The sequence below is a fragment of the Podarcis vaucheri genome, assembly GCF_965113315.1.
Source record: "Podarcis vaucheri genome assembly, chromosome: 5".
Classification (NCBI taxonomy): domain Eukaryota; kingdom Metazoa; phylum Chordata; class Lepidosauria; order Squamata; family Lacertidae; genus Podarcis; species Podarcis vaucheri.
Window position 1 is genome coordinate 89,243,988 of NC_138763.1, and position 22,319 is coordinate 89,266,306.

Sequence of the window (22,319 nt, forward strand, 5' to 3'; positions counted from 1 at the left end):
GGCTGTACTATTTACTTGCTGCTTTAATATGCTTCTGTTTTAAGTTGATAAACCACCAGGAATAGATGAAGGGAAGCATTAAAATGTTTTAAATATACAAGTACATAAATGGTATTTCAATTTATTCATGCCGTTACTTTTATTTAATAAAGTAGTTTGCTCTCATGGCAATGCCCATTCTTGGAAAAGAAGACCAGCTTCTTGAGGAAAGACGTTATCACAATACCATTTATGAACTAGATACAAAGAAAGGAAAAGCAGTATTGTAGTGAAAACAGCTATCTATGAACCCAAATACCACAGGTCAACCTGTACAACAGTATCTAAAAACATCTCTTGTTTTCAAGGCTACTAAACACACAATTTAGGAAGCAAGGGCTAAATAAAAGTGATCCATTTGTATGATTTGAGTACAACATGCTTTGGAGATCATACCTGCTGAGGAAGTTCACTGATGAGGTACTGTGCAAATTTCTGCAGCTGATCTCTCTGCAGTCGAGACAGGGATTCTGAGACAGGTGCTCGCAAGCACACTGCAGATGCCTAAGGTAGAAAAGGCAAAACACGGAGAGCCTTGCTTTTAAAGTCTTACTGCTAAACATCACCTCCCCACCCCAAGTTAAATAAAGCTGCAAATAGAAGACATTTCAGAAACAATCTAGCAAGTTTATCAGAACAAAGTGAAGTATTTCAGAAGGATATCGCTTAGAATAAGAACAATACGTATTGCAGATTCTGTTCAAAATATACACATTTGCTTTATTAGGGAACTAGGCAACAATTAGAACTGCCAATGACCAAACAGTAACCTTTGTTTACTCCACCTTACATGGTTATATTCATTTCACTACAACTTATGGCCTATTGCTTTATCATACAGGCTCTCTAAACTACTCAGGAAAATTTAGTTCTGCATCAAAATACATTCATCATAAAGAGCCTATTTCATGCATACATTTCCTTCTGAATTTAACATCTCAATTCTCCCACCCTGTCTACAATAAGCAGCAGCAGCAATAACCAATTTCTGACATGGAGGGGACTCCAGACCTCTTCAAGGGGGGACAGAAAACTCACTGATTATTCTCAAGCTTCCACATCATTATGTTGACTACCAACAGAATATGCTTGGAGGTGGACATTGGCAGTGCTTTTGCAGGGGGTTCATATACACTATTATCTCTCAAATTAAACTAAGTAAACTTATGGTTTGTCTATCGTCTACTTCATAAACTATGGCTAAGCAAACCATACATAATCATTGTTTCCTTTCAACCATCAACATTTAAATCCCGCATTTGATTCTAAGCATGTCAAGAACTCATCAGGGGGAGAGATTATGCTGAATTGTAGGACTAGATCCTCAATTTGTACAATGTACAGTATCTTGACCACATGTTGATAAATGTGCTTAAATATTTTTCTTTCCAGTGGGGGGTGGGGAATTGCCTCACTGAAAGAATTGGAATACATTTCATTCATTTATATTTGCAGAGTGCAAAACATACTGCTGGCATTGTACAAAAGCAGAATTGATTTGGTGGTGGTGGTGGTGGTTTTTAAGTACATCCATTTGATTTTTGCTTACAGAATTTTGATACACAGATTCAATTTTCCATTGGAGCAATTCAACACTATTAATGCATAGGGTTGCATTCAATGCTGTGTGAACTAGCATAACCACCTTCCTTACTACTGTCTATTGTAGACCACTGGACACATCAAAGTCCATTTGCATATTCTGGTAATCAATTTTGAAGCATCCAGCCATTTAGGCAAACATGTAGCACTGATCCTTTCAGCTTGTACAGCCAGTTGTTTCTTACAATATATATGTTAAACACTACTTAGTACAGATTAGTGAACATGGGCTAATGTCCTCCCTTCAAGTATGTTCCAGTCAAAGCAGCTCCACAGATGTTAGTATAAAGGACTGAAAAGAAAGGGGGGAACTTGCAGTTACTGAACACTTTAATTTTATGGCTATCAATAAATATTCCCTGTACTTGGTTATCTATGCAACAGAACAATAGTCATAATTCAAGGCCTACATTGTGTATCCGGAAAAGGCAGAGGGCTACAACATGGGCACACCATTTGGCCCCAGCTCCACAAGTGCAGCTGCATGAGGTGATCCTGCATCTGTCAAACATCACTGCCACATTGTATGCTCCTTTTGGTGGTACCATCTGGGGAGGTACCACTGTGGCACTCAGATGGAAACCTGTTGGGAGAACAGGCCAAAGGTTATTGTCTGACACCGAAGCATGGTGATATAGCATTCAGCATAATAATAAAAAATACATACAAAACTAACAGACCAATTATTTTAACTACACCTTTCCTTCTTCTTGCTCCAATCAAAATCTGGAATGTCTTATTTTGGCAACCGTAATTTATTTCAAAGATCAATCGTCACTTCAATTTAATGAGAATAGGCTTTCAACACAGGTATGTTCAGTAGCAAAGATTTGTGCCTGGACTACAAAAACCCCCATTAAACAGAGTTTAGATTCATTTCCTTTCTATTAACAACCATTAAATTGCACTTTAAAATTGTAAACACATTCATTCTCTCAATAGACCTGCTGCATTAACTGAGGCTAAGGCTTCCTAATAAACTCAGAGTCAACATGTGAACCTTTTGTCTTGCAGTGGATTATGCTGTCCAACCCATACCTAAAATTCCCAAGAAAAAAACATTGAGCCTCTTATTGCATGTCTTATAACTGTGGCATAAAGTTAATCATGAAGGTGGGGGAAAGTATAACATAACTAATGGAACACAACCAGATGTTGCTGGTGAGCACATATCATAAATGTTCCAGTCATGCTGCTCTCTGTTTTTGGGATTACTACAAAGCAAGCAAAAAAGTTCATAGATTCTAGAACTAATTTAGTAGTCCTAGCAAAAATCACCAGCTGAAACCTGCAGTGTTTCCAGGACTCCATCAAACTGAAACTGGGTCTGTTGAGCCACTTTTTTATATCTTTGTGGATCAGATCTGAATAAAGGAATCTTTATCTGGGTCCATCCCCCCAATCAGTCCTTCTGGATGAGAGCCCAATGGTACAGGCTGAGGCAGTGCATGCTGAGGCAGGACCTAACCATGTCATTCCAACTCAGAAACCTTTCTCTCCCAAACCTTCAAGGTAGGGTTTGTATCTGGGATAAGATTTCAGTTCTTCTCAGTACCAACATAAGGTAGATGTAAATACCTATCTGCAGTGGATCTTTAACAGCCCTCATTCGGAAGAGTTGCTCGCCTCTCTGGAACTCATCTGCACTGCCATTTGCCAAGCAGGAGTACAGCCTAGGAAAAACAAATCATTCTGTTGTTAAAATGTACTTCAGATGAGACAAAGAGCACTGCATTCTGGATCACTGGTCTTCATATTATAGGGAAGGACCCAGGACCATTTCCATTATGCAGCTGGGAACAATCTAATGGGCAGGATCCAACAAAGTAGTGCAAAGATTTCTGTTTGCTCAGTGGAAGTTCTCCTCCCTCTCCTCTCCCTGCGTGCACTGAATGCCCTCCCCAAATCTGCGCCAGATGAAACCCCCAGGACAGATTTTGGGGACATGTAGAAAAAGGAGAGGGAAGCCAGAAGTCCTTTCACTAACAAAACTACTTTTCTGGATGCAACACAATATCATTTTTTTATTAGCATACAACCTGATGAAGTGATCGTGAAAACATAAAAGCTTACTCCCTCTTTGTAACATTTTTAATTGATTCTAATCAACAGATATTACTCTCATACGTTTATAGATTTTCCCCTAATGGGCCAATATGGCTACTTGATATTCCCTATTTCACTGATGGTGCGTCGAAGATAAAGTTAACTTTAAGCAGAAAAGAAACACGAAGAGAATTCTGAATGGCATTACCTGATGTCCTCTTCATTTTCTGGGAAGCTCCAAAAGGCAATACGAAGCTGCAGTTGTTCGGGCACAGGTGGGTAGACTTTCTCAACCACTTCAAATGGAATGTGAAATGCCACCTGTTTTGCTGACAACTCCACCAGCGGGATCACCAGCCCATCTAATACAACAAAGAATATCAGGTGAGGTTAGCTGAAACATGCAAAAATGATCTCATCACAAGTTCGATGCCTTATGAGGAACGGCTAAGGGAGCTGGGCATGTTTAGCCTGGAGAAGAGGAGGTTAAAGGGTGATATGATAGCCATGTTCAAATATATAAAAGGATGTCACATAGAGGAGGGAGAAAGGTTGTTTTCTGCTGCTCCAGAGAAGCGGACACGGAGCAATGGATCCAAACTACAAGAAAGAAGATTCCACCTAAACATCAGGAAGAACTTCCTGACAGTAAGAGCTGTTCGACAGTGGAATTTGCTGCCAAGGAGTGTGGTGGAGTCTCCTACTTTGGAGGTCTTTAAGCAGAGGCTTGACAACCATATGTCAGGAGTGCTCTGATGGTGTTTCCTGCTTGGCAGGGGGTTGGACTCGATGGCCCTTGTGGTCTCTTCCAACTCTATGATTCTATGATTCTATGATTTTTTGTTAGGCACAAAGCAAAAATTTCCCGTTTAAAATATACATATTTAGATGGCCTATCTAGCTTCAGTATGGCAAGATACTGCCCCACACGGCTGACAACTAGATGGCACTGAAGGCCACCACCTCCTTTGTCTTTAAAAACAATCACAGAAAAGTTAAACAAGTAAAGTTTCTTACAGCACCACAACTAGGGAAGTACATTGCCTCACTTCACTCACCCATTCCAGAACTAGGCACCCATCTTCTGTCAGGAGTCAATGCAAAAATAGCATTCTCCCTCAAAGAACACAAGGTATTGAAAACTATTCAAAACAAGAGACAAACAGAGCCAAATAAACTGGCAAAGACACAACAAGCAGAAACGCTGAAGGTGAGGACACCACTATGTTCCGATAAGGGTCCAGAGTTCAAACTGCACTTCACTGAACAATGAGATTGGGAGAGGGGTGTGTACGAGAAAGAGATAAGGGTTTAACTTGCTTTCTCTATCTCTATCTCATTCCTGCCTCTGCTCACTTCCAGAGGACAGTGTGCTAACTCAACTCTACCCTTCAATGCAGCAACTGCTAACATTCACAAGGCCAAGTCCCCGCACCCAATTCCTGCATACAGAGTTGTTGGTTAAGCTCTTTTCTTGCAAGTGTTGTGTATGAGCCACTGCACTTCTAACTCTCTGGGAGCCTTTTCCATGTATTTATAAGAAATTATCTCTTTGGGAGGAGATAAGCATTCAGAAATGCTACATTGCAGGGCCTGCAAGACGGAGCTGTTCTGCCAGACCTTTGGCCAAGGCACAGTCTGACCCCCTCCTTCTGTAATCCTCATAGAACTCTAACCCAATGGTTGACATTAATTCAATTCTGAATTGATTCTAGAATGCATTTTAATTAATTGACTGTGCGATTTTATGTACATTCTGCTATTTTTACCTGTTGTTAGCCGTTCTGAGCCCGGCTTTGGCCGGGGAGGGCGGGATACAAATTAAATAAAAATTATTACTATTATTATTATTATTTAGATAGCATATACCATCCTCTGAATAGCATTGTGATGGATTGGAGAAGGGGGAGCTTGCCTTACCGGTAAACACATTTTTTGTATAATGGCCCCCACTTCTTCCCCAAAGAATTAGGATAGATTACTGCCAGGGAGAATGAAGCACCTCGTGCCACACACCCTAGTCTGTCTAAAGGTGTTTATGAGACCTATTTCTCAAGCTCCACCCCCCCATTCCAGTTCTAGGAAAAAAACTAAGAGGGAAGCTTTGATTTACTTTCCGAAAGCTAAAATTCCCACAAAACATTGTGAAATCTCTTCAGAACAAACAACAACACCTAAAGCTTAGCTGTACTATCTTAGTACCTGCATGAAAGGTTTTAATAAGAAATTCCAGAAAATTGCCTTTTTAAACAATGAATGCAAATGTTAACATATAACAAATTTTATTAGTGTATAACAGGAAAGGAAAAGAGAAGACAACACCCACACACCCAGAATTGCAAATAAAACCAAATCAAGTCAATCTAACCTAGCTAGTTATTTGTTGCTTGCTTGAACAGGCTTGGGTTTGACAGCCTGCACATTTTCTGTCTTCCTGGGAAATCTTATCAGGAATGCAAAAGCAGAAGGAAAAGCCTTACGTATCTAAAGGAGTCTGAGACCAGTAAAAACTGGTCTCCGTTCCTAAGATGGGTTGTCATTTGGCCCAATCATGTATTAGAAACTCCATTTCTAGTATCACCAGTCTCGTTAGCCAATCAAAAAATGGAAGGGACTTCCACCTTCCTAACGACTCTGCTTGAAGTACAAAAGGCTTGTTAGGATTGTAAGAGCCTCCTGGATCAGGAAAATGCTGAATCTAGTCCAGCGTCTTATTCTCACAGTGGCCAACCACGTGCCTATGGGGCAAGATTCAAGGAGGTCCTGATCACAAGAGCACTCTCTCCCCTCCTGATGTTTCTAGCAACTAGTATTATAGATTAAGAGCTGCCATTAAGTCTGGCCACCTGTTTAAGGGGAGAGGGTTGATTGTTTACCAACTGCTACAGGTGCAATCGAAGTCTCAGCTGAATTAGTAACTTTCGCACAATATGATAACTACTGAAAAAACATTTTGCCGAGTCACAAGGAAGGTTCTAACTGGAAGCTATCTAATTGGATAACATTAATTGGTATCAATGAATGGATGACACAATTGTGGATTGCCAAAGTTTCAAAGTTGAAATTAATGTTCTTAGTTTCCTATCCCAATAAAGTGTGAGAGAATACATATATAATGATTTGTAAATAGGAGGTAAAATAAATCAAATACATATATTGTAATAACATCTCAGACTGAAACTATTTAGTTTTGTTTACTAAATACAAAATGCACATGCTAACTATGCTCTATTTAAGGCACTGAACGTTTTTTAAGGAAGGTTTCCAACTCAAGGTTTTCTGAAAAACCAACATCACAGCATGCAACACTCACTATACTTTAAAAATAATGCTCATATTAGTGGAACTATCATTAGAGATTGATATAATAAAATCAAACTTTCAGACTTTTATAGGAACTGCTTTGCTGCTTCTAGAACTTTTTATTTAACGTGGCATTTATTTAACTTTACTCTTCAGCAAAAATACAAATTGCCCAAGCACATTTTTATACCCAGGAACAGTCCTTTTTCAACAGGTGAGCAAATACGCCAATGAAATCATTCTATCCCTTGATTCTAGTTAGTAAGTCATAATAAGGCATTTCAGAGAAGTACACATAGTAAGTTTAGCATGAGAAACTATACTCATTCACGGTTTCAGTGCATCTTTCAAAATGGTGCAATGATGTAATATGGGCTGGGATACAGCAGCAGTATCACAGGTTGGAAGGGCATTGCTACAATCTCATGGACATAAAATAGATCCATTTCCTTTTATTTATTTAGCAAATTTTTACACCACTTAATATAAATAAACAAAGTGGTTTACATAAAATGGTATAAACTATCACAATAATAAAAATACACTTTAAAATAATAGCCATAATAAAAATTATCTATCTACAGGCACATAATAAAAACTGCATGTTTGGATAGCTTGTCTAATAAAATGGGGTGGGGGATGGAGACATCCAACAGATGTGCTGGGACTGCACCCCAAAAAAACTAATTGCAATTTTTGCTTGGGGAGAACACAAGAAGATACAGTTTCTGTATCTTGCATCTACCGTTTTCAATCTCAAGTTACCTACCTGTCAATAAACTCTCACCGCTCCACCAAATAAGCTCCTAGGCCATATCACAGGGTGGGAAATCCTTCCCATCCAGAAAACTACCCTGAAAACTGGTGAAGTACAATTCCTAACCTCTTCTCTTGTCCATTGGCTGGAATTCTGGCAGAATGCACTAAATGGTTTATGAGCACATGCTGTATTTTCTCTGCCTATAACTACTTGGTCCATTCGACCTCTGTTCAGCCATTTATAATAGTTTTTCCAAGATTTAGGCAGAAGATACTAAAGTGGTGTGTCAGCAAAGAGGCCAAAGCCTGCCTTTATAAATTACTTGGTGTATTCTGCCTGAGGAGAGAGAAATCAGCATGGATGAGTTTCAGATAACAGAAAACAGCCTCACCTGCTACCAAAATAGTATCCCAACCTGAGATTTCAGGAACGACCTCCCCAGCTGCAGCTAATGATTCATTCAACCCTTTGTGCTAGTTATTGCCATTGCGGCCTGCCTTCTAGGTGAAGAGGTTACAATCTCTAAGACAAATCAGGGTCTTCACATATTTTAACCCAGAAGGGCTAAAATATAAACTGCTTCACTAGCATGTTCGTTAGCATGCAAATATATTTGCATTTAATATTAAATACATTTGTATGCCACCCCTAACAAAGCTGTTAGTTATTCCAGGTCTCATACAAATAAACATGATGTAGTGTATGGGTGGATTTCCACCCATTTCAAAGCATGTTTAATCCTCATTGTTCTCCACTGTTTTTATTTTTGCCACAACATTACCACCTCCTCTGTGAAAGGTTCACTTGTAGCATGGGTGAATAATCTTTTTGGGCAGATGGGCCAGTTCTTAATTTTTATCTCCCTCCAAGCCATGGGGCAATTTTGACCGTGGGTGGAGGCACCAACTTGACAATCATCTGATGTCATGGCCACTTCAGATGACCATCCCCTCACCCCTGCTTTATAACCTAACTTGCAGCACTGAACCCAAAGTGTGTCAACTGACTCTTTGTTTTGTTGTTGTCGTCATTACAACCTGGTAACTGTGATTGTCATATTTTCTCTCTGTTAAAGGTCATAAAGACTCTGCACTTTTAATAACTGCAAGGTTACAGTTTCAACAGGTGGAGCTTTTCATCACTGCACCTGTGTTCCAGGAAAGATCCTCCTTTTACAATTTTGTCATGCAGCTGTTAAAGGCACACTTTTCCATCCGCATAAGACTTACTTCTTAAAAACAGGTAGAAATAGACTTCCATTACTGTTCTCTATTCAGAACTTAAAAACAGGTAGAAATAGCCTTCCATTACTGTTCTCTATTCAGAACTTTTTTAAAAAAAGACTTCTGTTTTTATCAGTACTTGGAGACTACAATTAAGTGAAATTGGAGTTTTAAATTAGAATTTGAAGGCTACAATTCTAAAAATGTTTACCAGATAACTTGAAATCAGTATTTGGGAAGGGTGAGTTAAACCTCAGAGCCTAGGACTTGCTGATCAGAAGGTCGGCGCTTCGAATCCCCGTGACGGGGTGAGCTCCTGTTGCTCGGTCCCTGCTCCTGCCAACCTAGCAGTTCGAAAGCACGAAATGCAAGTAGATAAATAGGTACCGCTCCGGCGGGAAGGTAAATGGCGTTTCTGTGTGCTGCTCTGGTTCGCCAGAAGCGGCTTAGTCATGCTGGCCACATGACCTGGAAGCTGTACGCCGGTTCCCTTGGCCAATAAAGCGAGATGAGTGCCGCAACCCCAGAGTCAGTCACGACTGGACCTAATGGTCAGGGGTCCCTTTACCTTTAATGTATGAACAGAGCTTGCCATCTAAGTGTCAACCTTTCACCCTTAATTTATTTTCCAGTGGGACCACTGCTCCCTAGTACATGCCACTTTCTTACCCTCAAAGCCAGGCATAAGCAAACTTGGCCCTCCAGATGTTTTGGGACTACAACTCCCATCATTCCTAGCTAACAGGGACCAGTGATCAAGGACGATGGGAACTGTAGTCTCAAAACATCTGGAGGGCCGAGTTTGCCTATGCCTGCTCAAAGCCTCTCATACATCAAAGCAGCCCCTGATCCCACTCACAGCCAATCACTGGCATCTAAATCACTTTCTCCACTGCCACATGCTGCCACCATCCATTCCATATTCTTCATATCTGACAGTAAGTATGAGCAAAATACAAGTTTTGTAGTCTGCACTGCTCCATTTCAATGTTCCCCCTACACACCATGATACCTGCACAGCTTATATAAATGCGCATGAAACAACCGGTATTAGCCACAGTTTGGTCATCACCACAATAATGACAGATGATTCGACAGTGTGGGTAGAATATGTTCACACCTTTTGGCTAGATTTCATAGTCCACCACTAATTGTGGACTTGGGGAGAAAAGTAGACAGCTGTGCAAGATTATGGAAAGGCTTGGATTCTTGCTGCTTCCAAGTGTTTGCATATTCTGATAATATGACCCTTCCCCAAAGCCCTCTGCACAGGCCAGAGGACTTCATCTGTCCCACTTGGCACAAAGCAAGAGACCACTCTCTCTTCGGAGTTCTCTGCAATGCACAACTCAAGAGGAAGGGAAAGGGTGTCATGATCTCCTGAAACAGGCTGTAATCAGGATAAATTCACAAGTGTCAATAATAATCTGACAGTCACATTTGTGAAAATCTGCACATTGCAAACCCTGAATGGCTTGATAAGGTTGCCATTATTATTATAACTGATAGTCTTATTTTAAGATCACATATCATGCTTGCAGTTGCAACAGGTTCCCGGAAATTCAATTTTTCCAAACAAGAGACAAGGAGAAATTGTTTGCATTTTCATTTGACATGTTTAAAGTCCAGAGCTTATCTTTGCTGTGCTTATTTTTAAAACCATTTCAGTTCTTTCTTCAAGCAAAACTCTACGCAAAGATCTGCCTGCCCCAAATTCATAGCAAGTCCCAATTACACCCACCAGAAAGAGTCAGTTAACTCACTCTAGTATTTTACAAGTGGTTTATTAGCTAATTAACCAGATTCAATAACAAAGTACAGTACATGTTTTGGAGATATTTTACAAGTATTTCTTGATATAAGAACAAGGCTGTCATATAAGCAGAAAGCTGTAACACTGCCCTTCAAGAAATGAGAGAGGGAGTAAGAATTCCTGCCTGCAGATTCCATTGATACAAAGCACAATCATTCCTCTGTCAAATGTCTTTCAGATCTGCTAGTAGTGCAGGGAGTGCCACTCTATATGCTAAACCTCTCAACATTGTAGTCTTCATGGATTCATTCTACCTAAATTTATTTTAAAACATTTACACTGTTACTTACTAGGAGAAAGTTGAACTGTTTACATAAATACCAAGGTTCCTACCTTTCTAAATTCCAAACCTTGGCAGTATTAAGATTATTAACGCTTTTGCTGGTTCTGTAATGGAACAAAAGCAAACATATGTAGGATTTAGGATGAGAACCTGATAACCATCCACACAGCCTGGTCTGAATAATCTTAATTGGAATTGTAAGACTGATGCTGCCTGAAACAGCACCTGGTACAGGTAACACATCAAAACTACTGGGTTGTATTCAAACTGCACTAGTGGTCCGATCACACAACAGGAATTCTGTTTCTTCTCCTTCCAACCATTCATCCCCAAAATTTGTTTCAGAAGACCCATCACCCCTTCGAAGCTAATTTTAAAGATGTGGTGTAGCTGAAGAAGACAAAGAGAGAAAGCTCATTTTCATGAGCAGAAAGGCAGTAGTGGGTATGCCTCAGTCCCTTAAAAACCCTTAGACACTGTTATTCTCATTCTGAAGATAATGAATCAAAACTTTGATCTGGGCTTTGCTGAGGGCTAGCCAGACAAAATTTGTCTGGCTGAGATTTCAACTCAAGTCTCATTACCTGCCCAGCTTACAATACTGAATAGTATCAAAGAGCAAACAAGTATGGATGGGCTGGGGATTCAATTAGATGAACGTTACCTCCAAATCCCCCAAATTATATACATTTTCATGAAATCTTTATTTCAAGTTGTAACACTTATGTTATGCAGGAAGTATGAAGGGGATGTGTAAGTAAAGTACTTGCTCAAGTGTTAGTAAATAGACAAGGCAGACTAAAACAAAGTTACATGTAATTAAATTAGAAAAATCTTAATATAGAACCTCTCCATTTAGCCAAAAAGCCAAACACATAGTTAAGCCCAGAATAACCAGGAAGCATAACTTCCTTTTTCATTGTGCTGTAGACTAAATCTTCAGTGCTGTGGCCAATCTTTCTTTGCAAAGGAAATTGTGTCCTAGATCACTGACAACAGTATTCCATACTGATGCAATAAAGACAAAGAAGAAAACTGACATTGTGAATTCAGTTTTTCCATTTAAAGTAAACAGGCAGACTTGCCTCTGTAATGAGTTCAGCACCGAACAGTTTCAGTACATTCAGAACAGCTTTTTCATGTAATCCATCAGATACTCAATTCTTTGATCCTGAAAGTAGATTCTGTTACCATATTATGTGTTGCCACATTGCGCTTTTTCACAATCTAATATCACCGTTAGCATGAACAACCTTCTTCAAAATAACAAAATTAATTCTATGCAGTTTATGAAGTAATACTTTTTACACTGAAGTATTTGGGCAATAAGACCTGATACTGGATAAGAATATTTCTTTAATCAACTTCAAGACATCCTACTGACCTACTGTTTGTTGAAACTTCTACATTTTGCTACTCTGCATCATAAGGCACAAACATTTCTAGCAGATGGCAACTAGTGTCCATTCAAGTATTATAGCTCATTTCCATCTCACTTCATTCCTCATCCTTGTTTGTAACACTATAAAATGCAGTGCAAAAATCAAAGGAAGTTAAATGTAACTATGGACAAGTGACAGAATTCATTAAGATGAATTAAGCTTCACTGAAAAAGCTACAGAAGTCATTTCTGAATACTATAAGGGCTAAAGCATGTACCAATAACTACCTCTCCAAGACTTCAGAGTCAATGGTGAATTACAGGATTCTGGGAGGACCTTGTGTTTCTCCACTGGCATAACTGAAAAAAAGAACCCTAATAAGCCTATCTCATTTCTAAGGGATCACTTCACACTAGTGAACCAAACATGCAAATCTCCTGATTAATAGTAGACTGGGCAAAAAAAGTACAGCCATTCAAGAACTCCTTGCAAAATGAAGCTGAGGGGTTGGGGAGGTTTTTAAGCTCAAGGGTCATATTCCCCTGTAAGCAACTTTCTGGAGGCCACATGGTGGTGGTGGGCAAGGTCAGAGGCAAAATATGTGTGGGACCAGAGTTAAAAGAGGACAAACAAACAGATTCTGAGATTGGTGCAATAGGCTACACACAGGCATGCAAAATACAGGTTTCTACACAAACATAAGTCTGTTTTCACCCTCCATCAAGCAACACACAAGGATTATTACAGTTCAAGGACCCATGCCAACAAGGCAAAAGTACTTGAGGAGGATGTAGTCAGGCCTAGCGAGCAGTGAGACTTGGGTAGAAGTAACACGGCCTGGGAGAGTCTCGAGGCCCAGATGGAGAAGACTGGAGGGCCACATTTGACCCCTGGGTCTGAGGTTCTCCACCACTGATGTAGCTATACCAAGCATGTGTTTTAGAACATGTATCCAAGCTACTGCCATTATACTTTTATAGTTTAAAAAAACACAAGTGTTCACTAGTGTATTAGACTTGTACCAAGGAGAATTGGGTTCAACCCACCATGCAGCCACGTAGCTCACTGGTGACCTTGGGTCAGATGCTAAAGCTAACCCAGCCTAACCTATCCCAAGGAGCTGTTATGAAGACAGAAATGAATAGTCCCATTTATACCCATGTACTCCTTAGTTTAAAAAACAAAGTTTATTAGTAAATGCATTTCATTAACAATTTCCTGCTCCCCACTTCTCCAATCCCCATGGCTTTCAATGCTTTCTTTCTAGCTAGGAGGTGGAAATTTAACAATTTTACCTCGAACAATTCAATTTTCCACCAAATCCATGGAGGTTGTCACTTTAAGTGGAAAGAAAGGCCATGGCACCAGGCAAAATACCATTATTTCCAAAGAAGGGACAAACTCAAACATTTTCTAAAAGCAACACAAGTTACCTTCTGGTCTGTGATCACAAGCTCTGAGTGACAACAGGTTAATCACTGTTGATCATCCTGAGCAATGATCAGAGTTAATATATTAATGCACTATATGCACTACATTCTATAACTACTAGATATAGTACAAAGTTTTGCTGTATAGTATTGTCCACAACCTGCAACAAAGGTCTCCATCAAAATAATCTCAACTATCAAGTAAGCCTTGAGTAGTTTCATTGTGCAAAGAAAACATACTATTTTAACATTTTGATCTGGCAATCCTAACCATATTCCTGAACTTCCCCAAGTTACAAAGAATGTTTTCACAACTGGGTAACAGTGCTAGCTATAAATGCTAACAAGTGCTGGGGGGAGGGACACAGTTTGATATGACCTACTAAAAACTTCTTTGTTTCAGCAAGCCTAGCCAGACGTGTAATTTTATTATGAATACATTTTTTAGTTCCACTGATTTTACCTGTATTTTTCATAAATATTTCACAGTATTTTGTATTAAACTACTTACAGATATTTCTGTTTATTTTGTTTATCTGAAATATTTTTATTTTTATTTAACACATTACATATTACCCTTCATCCAACAGATTCCAAGGTGGTGAACAAGTATAATTAATGAATAATTTTAATGATTAATAAGACCTTATAATTTACAATTAACATTAACTCTAATATGAGGAAGCAGCTAAAAACATACACCAAGCCTAGGCATTACACAAATTAAAATACCTGAGTGAATTTAACCTGGCACACTCTTCAGGGAGCATACTACTTGTAAAATCAAGCTCAGTTCTGAGCAGATCCTTCATCACATGCAACCAAGAATAAAGATCAACTTTATAATACGGACTGGGCTTGTAAATATTTCTTTACACGCCATCAATTTCTCCTCACTGGTTTAAATGGCAACACAACACATTTCATATATGCATATGAAGTGCCTGTACGTCAAAATATGTTGTATGACAGGAGTTGGATTGCGACTGTCTGCCACAAAATGCATAGTATGTGTATTTGGTAGGGTATAATTTGTGTAGCAGCCTCAGATATCTGCTTTTAAAAAACTGAGTTACAATAGTTAAATCTGAGAGACCAAAAGACCAAAGTTGGATGATAGCAACAAGCTATTTGCAACTATTTGGTTCAGAAAATTATTCTACCATGAGTTGACACGACAGCAAAAGAGCACTTCTCTGAATGTAAAGTGTTGTTCAAATGTACCATCCATGAGCACACAGTTGGCTTCCCCTTTGGACAGACTTTACCTTCATAGAATCACGGAATCATTATTACTTTCACTGCATGACAATATTGCAAATTATAGCTCGATTTCAAGAACAGTTTATTATATCCCTGATTTGCATTCCTTGCATTTTGCCCTTACTCTGAGTAAAAGTACCATCAATGGTGAAATGTGGGGCCCAGTATGCAAAAACTAACATTCAAACAGGTTGGGAACCACCAACTTAACCTTTGACTGAGGAAGAACAACTATCACAGAGCAAGGCATAATCTCCTTAGCAAAAGATTAAGTATATAACTAGGTCAGTCTTGCTGCACTGTAACATGCCTATACATTCTTAGTAATCATTGCAATGCATTTCATTCAGGCAATAATATCCTAATTAGACTGTGAAAAAAACTAGTCCACACCATAGAAGCTGCAGGCAGCACTGACAGTCCTTATCAATGGCAGATTTTGGGTAGAAAAGAAAAATTTTAAGCAGCTCTAATTAGTGTGCATATGAGTGCAGCTAAAGTTCATGACTAATAAGCAACACTGGATCATACCCCTTACTTAATGCAAGTCTGAGTCTGCAGCTGATCCAAGTTACAACATTTTTGTTTTTCTATTTCAACACACACCTGTTTCTAATTGCCAACATACCTTGACTGGTTGCCTGCCTACAGGCACCTCATCGATCCTCAGTGTTTTTACCAAACCCTTTCTATACCCAGCCACTCACCTTTCATTTTGACAGTGGGGGAATTGGGTCCGGCAGATTGCTTCCGCCATCCTCTCCAATTCTGGCATAAGCTCTCGGCCTCAGAGATGAAGGAACAAAGGGAGTCTTCTTCAAAGCGGTCAGAATCTTCGAACGAAAACCTTTCCCCGTCCTCCCACTCTGCAAACATGAGTTCCATCACATCCAAAAAAACAGGGAAAGGGAAAAAGCAGGCCTTCTCTCTCAGAGAGGTGCAGCGACAGGACTCCAGGACAACCTGTATTAGTACTTCAAGTTCAATTTGCTCATTTGTCTCCGGAGGCTAGGTGGGTGGGGGAAGGAGCAACACCAGCAAAAAAAAACCCAAGCAACTACAACGACAGAAGAAACTAAATTTTTGACCGTATACACTCAACTTTAAAAAAACAAAACCCAAAAACACACCCACAGCTGCAACGTCTTCACAACTCCGCTTCCTCAAAAGAAAGAACCGGGAAAGTGCACCCGCAAACCGCTCCTTGGCTTGGCTGGCATGTGGACACCTGTATTTAGCAAAGACGCGGGAGAGGCTGAAATAAGCGAGGTTTTCAACCCCCCCAAAAAAGCAGGAAAAAGGGGAGGGATATAAAAAATAAAAACCCCACCCAGAGGAAACTGCATGCAAACAGGGGGCTCACCGAGGCCCGTCTATAAGCCACCAGCGTTTGGCAAGGGAACTTGGGGTGTCAGGCGAGTGCACATGTGCAAAACCATGCACCCCGAAGTTTTGACACCCCCCCCCAAAAAAAAACAACCCGCAAACGAGACGAGGCCCCTCGCAGGACGCCTCTCAGCTGGAGCGGCGGGGAGGGGAGAGAGGTGGGGGCAGGAAGGCTGTTGCTCCGCCAGAGAGTGTGACAGAAAGGGGTCGAGTAAGGAGAGGGGCAACTGTGGGGTTGAGAGACAGGAGATATGGGGGGGGCGGGGAGGCCCGGCAAAGAGGGAGGCTGCGGCGCCCCCCACCGCGGGCTTGAGGGGGAAGCGGACGGAGCTGCCTCAGGCGGCGGCGAGGGAAGCAGCTGAAGCGGCCCTCGGACGGGTTCGGGAGGGGGGGTTGTCTCGTCCGTCGTCCGGGCCCAGCGAATGGAATCCCTCTCACGGGGGCGCCATGGCGGCGGCGGGCCCCTCCTGGAGCGGGGCGAAGGCGGCGGCGGAGCGAAGGGAGGAAGAAGGGGCGGCTCCGCGAAGCGAAGTAAGGGGTAGGTAGGTTAACCCGGGCCTTGGCCTGGCGCGCCGACGCCTCCCTCTCAGCCGTCCGCTGGGCGAGCGCTAAAATGGCCCCCCTTGCTCGCACGCGCGCGCACGCGAGGCCACCCCCCCCCTCCCCGCACGGCCACGGGCGAGCGCGCGCGCCGCCCTCCCTCACAGCCACCACAGCGAAGCGGCCCTTTAGGCTCCTCCTCCTCCTCCTCCTCACTCCCTCCCGCCTCCTTATCGCCCAGCTGAACTTCGCTTCCGGTCGCGCCGCTTCCGGCTTCCTCCGCGACCGCCCGCAGAGATAGGGAGGAGGAAAAGACGATACCACGAACCCGCCATAGAGATGCGAATAGTAGAGACGCCCGTGAGTGTCGCCTTGTAAAAACGGAAGCTTCCGGGCTCCTTTAGGTATCCGCGCAGGGTTACCTGGGGTCACGGCTGCGGAACACGCGTTGGGCGCGCGTTCGGAGCGCTGTGGTTTTGCGTAGGGTCATGGATGATCTGTATTGCTGCATTGCAGGGGGTTGTTGTTGTTATCATTATTATTTATCATTTGCTAGAAGCTACTCAGAGTGTCTGGGGCGACCCTGTCAGATAGGCAGCATATTAATAATAATAATAATAACAACAACAACAACAACAACAACTATTTCTATTATTCTATTTGTCTACTGCTCTTCATCCAAAGATCACAGGGCTGTCTGCAACATAAAATTACAAAACAAAATCACAGAATATGTAATAAAACAAAAACAACACCCCCCCTCAAGCAAACACACAAGGGAATGTTAATCATCCCAAAGCCTCGTTGAAGAGAGATGATTTTGCCTGGTGCCTAAAGATATGTAAGGAAGGGCCAGAGGGTTGGACTAGATGACCCCAGGGTGCCTTCCAACTTTGGATTCTACGATTCTATGTCAGCTGTGGGAATTGCAGCTCTGTGTGTGAGGATCATAGAATTGTAGAGTTGGATGGGACCACAGGGGTCATCTAATCCAAACCCCCACCCCCCAAAATGCAGGAATCTTTTGACCAAGAACGTGCTTTGAATGTGCTTCAGCTCTCATTGAACTCACTGAATGTTGGACTTGCTTCTGAGCAGGCAGGCATGGATTGTACTGTACTGCCAGACCCTGCCAGGTGGTGGAAGTGAGGAGCAGCCTATAGAAAACATTGGAGAAATCCAGAACTTCAGTGTAGCCTGAGCCAGCCCACAGATGAGGCAGGAAGAAGCAGCTGCCTCAGATAGCAGAAACACAAGAGGAGGCGTCCCACCTGCCCTACCAGTGGCAGAGACCACTTTGCCACTGGTCTCCACCCACCCCTGCAGGCATAGGGATCCAGCGCCAAAGCTCTCCAGAATGTCCCCCTCTGGCCAGGTTCCATTGGGTGCACTTGTGGAGTTTGCAACCCACCATGCCCAGCAGCAAGGCTTTGCAGTGGCTATTTGTTGAAGGGAAGCTCTTGCAGAGCTTCAAACTCCCCAGCTACATTGTGTGGGGTGGCAGCAGGATGTATTGCCTCGGGCGGAAAAATGTTTTGGGCCACCCTTGAGCACAGCTGGGATAAGGCAGCTGTCTGGGCTCCTCTTCCACAACAAAAGGTAGCAGCTAATACTAATTTGAAACTTCTTTCATTTTTAGGTGAATATTTTTGGAAGGGAATTTTATTTTTAGTTTTGACTTATTTTTACACTTTCTGCCTGACTACTGCTCCATGTGGCTAACAGGCAGCAAAGCAAAACAAACAGGTGGATCCTGTGTTTTCCCTCCAGGAGAAAGCAAAAACACTCTGAATACTGGGGTCCACACTGACTGCTTGAAAGTGTAATGTGTTAGGCAAAGAAGAAGGAATTAAAGTACCTGACAAAGCCCTGCAATCTGTTTACTTGCTCATTAGGTGGCATGGGAAGTTAAGCAGTCCCTATCCCTTTAGGGACTAGGAAAGGGACATTGGTCGTGCTGTGGGTTAAACCATAGAGCCTAGGACTTGCCGATCAGAAGGTTGGCGGTTTGAATCCCCGCAATGGGGTGAGCTCCTGTTGTTTGGTCCCTGTTCCTGCCAAGCTAGTAGTTCGAAAGCATGTCAAAGTCCAAGTAGACAAATAGGTACTTCTCCGGTGGAAAGGTAAACGGCATTTCCGTGTGCTGCTCTGATTTGCCAGAAGCGGTTTAGTCATGCTGGCCACATGACCTGGAAGCTGTCTGCGGACAAATGCTGGCTCCCTCGGCCAATAAAGCGAGATGAGCGCCGCAACCCCAGAGTCGGTCACGACTGGACCTAATGGTCAGGGGTCCCTTTACCTATCCCTTTAGGTAAGGGTGTACTCTTATGACAGAACCTCCATCAATCTGTATCCTTTACCAAAATGGCCACTGCATCTTGGGGCTTTCCCAAATAAGGTTATTGGATGGTCCAGATGTCACTGGAAGCATCAGTAGTTTTGTCAGGTTTGTGGCAGCAAGTCCAGTGTAGAGTTGTTCAAGTGAGATCATCAATGGTTTGACAATTATGTAAATATTGTTAAAGATCTGGGGGGATATCCTCCTAAAAATGAATAAATACAAGGATTTTTATTAATTGGGATATGGATTAAAACACAAACTGCAGAGCTTGCTAGACAGAGGATTCCTGGGCTGGTTATGCAAACTAACCTGGCAGAGCTATGCTATCAAGAAAACAAGAGAGGGTCATTAACAATATAAGGGAACTCCTTCCCCCTTGCCCCAGATATGACCAGAGACTGGGGATTGGGGAGGTTGCCAGGGTAACTGCTCTGGGGGAGAGCAAAGGGTTTTCTGGGAAGGAGGAGGAAGACAAAGCTGAGATCCATCTTTGGGGGAGGCTGGCTGCAGGCAGGCTGTAAATAGGTGTAAATAGGTGAATTACGGTAAGATGTCGTAGAAAGGCAATACAGTGGTACCTCGGGTTACAGATGCTTCAGGTTACAGATGCTTCAGGTTACAGACTCTGCTAACCCAAAAATAGTACCTCTGGTTAAGAACTTTACCTCAGGATGAGAACAGAAATCGCATGTCAGTGGTGCAGCGGCAGCTGGAGGCCGCATTAGCTAAAGTGGTACCTCAGGTTAAGAACAGTTTCAGGTTAAGAACGGACCTCCAGAACAAATTAAGTTCTTAACCCGAGGTACCACCGTATTCAGCAGCCCATTGTGCTGTGATCTGAAGACAGCTCATGTAGTCACTAACACCACAACTACCGGTATATTGGTACAAAAGTCAGATGGGGTCCCAGGCCCCCACACAGGGTCTGTGTCCCTTTGGAGAATAGAAGAAGATGCAGTGGAGACCGTCATGGCTTTAAGAAATATGGTTTATTTTTCTTCAAACAATGTTGGATGCTTTCCTTACAGCCTTCTATTGGATCCAAGCAGGATTCCCAAACAGAGTAGATAACAGAGATTCAGTAACTAGACCTTTAGTTCTTCGGTATTCAGAATTTTATCTCTCCCCCCCCCCCCCCCCGTGAATAGATTGTCTGAAAAGCACATTCTAGGCTGTGAGGAAGAGATGATAGTAATTAACACTGGCAGCTGTAATTACACCTCATGCTAATAACACAGAACAGACAATTTGATAATTACTGTGCCTTGTCTTTTATAGTGCTGCAGGAGGGATAGTGTGTTGACTTTAATTGAATAAAAGGGGACGGTTTGTGGATGATGTAAGCAAACAGTGCTATGTTGTTTTGCACTAGCTAAAATTTTAATCAAAAGATACATTGCTGTACCATTAATCAACATATGTGCTAGTTTCTGAAAACTGGTCATGCTATCAACGGATTCCCAGTGATGAGAGTGAGAGAAGTAGTCTTCTTCCCACTTGAGAGGTGCTTTGCATATGAGACTTGAGAGCAACTTTATTTTCATTTCCTTTTATAAATCCAATGATAAAAATAAAAATCTCACATTTATTAGAATATAAGAGCGGAAGTTCAGATTAAAAGGATGGGTGTGGCCATCTAACACACATCTGAAAGCCTTTCCCTTGATTAGGCAAGACAGCCACATGTTCTAGTTTGGAAAGCTCTGAAGTTAATAAATACCAATAAGGGTCCCAGTTTAACTAGGACTATACACCAGGCTTCCTTGACCGTGGCCCTCCAGATGTTTTTGAGACTACAATTCCCATCATCCCTGACCACTGGTCCTGCTAGCTAGGGATCATGGGAGTTGTAGACCAAAAACATCTGGAGGGCCGTGGAAGCCTGCTATACACCATAGACATCTTACCATGATTTTATAAAGCTGTTAATTCTGAGTTGTGGTGAAAAATTCCGTGACAATGCTGACCAGGGTGGATTTCCTTTGAATGAGAAAGAACTGCAGACATACACTCTTCTTCTTCTTTGTAATATTTAGTTTATTTACAAATATACAAGTAAACCTAAGTGGAGTCAAAAACCCACGCCAACAAGGCAGCAAATGTACTTCCCCATATCTGTTCTGCAGAGAGCTACCCCTTGGAGCCAACTCAAATCTTTCTCTTTGTTTCTTCCAAAACTGCCACCTCCACCACTCCCTCTCTCCCAGGCTCAGGGGAAACTCAGTCAAACACAGAGTCCCAACTATCTCCTAATCATTTCTAATTAATGGCACAAATTTGTATCTGAAACTTGAACCACGATGGGTTCCTGACAAATAAAAATGCACAATAAAACAACCAATAAAATAAATAATAATAACAAAACAGCAGAACGGTAAAACCATATATTAAAACCAGAGCAAGGTAAAATCCAAATTATTTTCTTAAAACAGTATCTTAAAAGGGAAGAGCACAGAAAGAAGAAACACCATAGTACACGTGCATCAGCACAACTGGACGCCTTCATCTGCCCCAGCTGCAACAAAATGTGTCTCTCCCGTATCAGTCTCTACAGCCACAGCAGGCACTGTAATTCTCCAACGGTTTTGATGTCATCCCCAAAGGTATACTCCTCCATTGTCTCCCAAGACGCCAACAATACAAACAGATCTTTAAAGGCCCTGGACATATAAAAAGTTGGCACCACACAAGCCTGGAGTGGGGGTATTTCAAAGATGAATGCTGCTGTAGGAAGGCTCTTTCTCTGCTCATCACCTGCCTTGTTTCTGATGTCGGGCTCAGGAGGGCTACTGAGGAAGATCTCAACATTCAGGCAGTTTCAAGAGCTCATATCACCTGACCACTCTGGGCTATGAACCAACAGCCTGCCTCACAAAGCAATAGTTAGCCAGCAATGTAACACACAACA

At 41.9% G+C, this 22,319-nt stretch overlaps 1 protein-coding gene across 5 annotated transcripts in view; it reads right to left on the reverse strand.

The window, feature by feature from the left end:
- ZSWIM8 (zinc finger SWIM-type containing 8) overlaps nucleotides 1-17,160 on the reverse strand; it is a 59,611-nt gene extending 42,451 nt beyond the window's left edge. For 3 of the 5 annotated variants that reach the window (XM_082223554.1, XM_082223553.1, XM_082223552.1), the window contains exons 1-5: nucleotides 15,852-17,158; nucleotides 3,896-4,049; nucleotides 3,220-3,314; nucleotides 2,052-2,224; nucleotides 436-543 (exon numbers count right to left, since the gene is read on the reverse strand). In XM_082223554.1, the coding sequence (XP_082079680.1) occupies nucleotides 436-543; nucleotides 2,052-2,224; nucleotides 3,220-3,314; nucleotides 3,896-4,049; nucleotides 15,852-16,029 (708 nt within the window). In that variant the 5' untranslated portion in view covers nucleotides 16,030-17,158. Of the gene's footprint in view, nucleotides 1-435; nucleotides 544-2,051; nucleotides 2,225-3,219; nucleotides 3,315-3,895; nucleotides 4,050-15,851 lie in introns of all 5 variants that reach the window. The other 2 variants (XM_082223551.1, XM_082223550.1) reach the window with 2 other exon arrangements.
- Nucleotides 17,161-22,319: the final 5,159 nt, after the last annotated feature.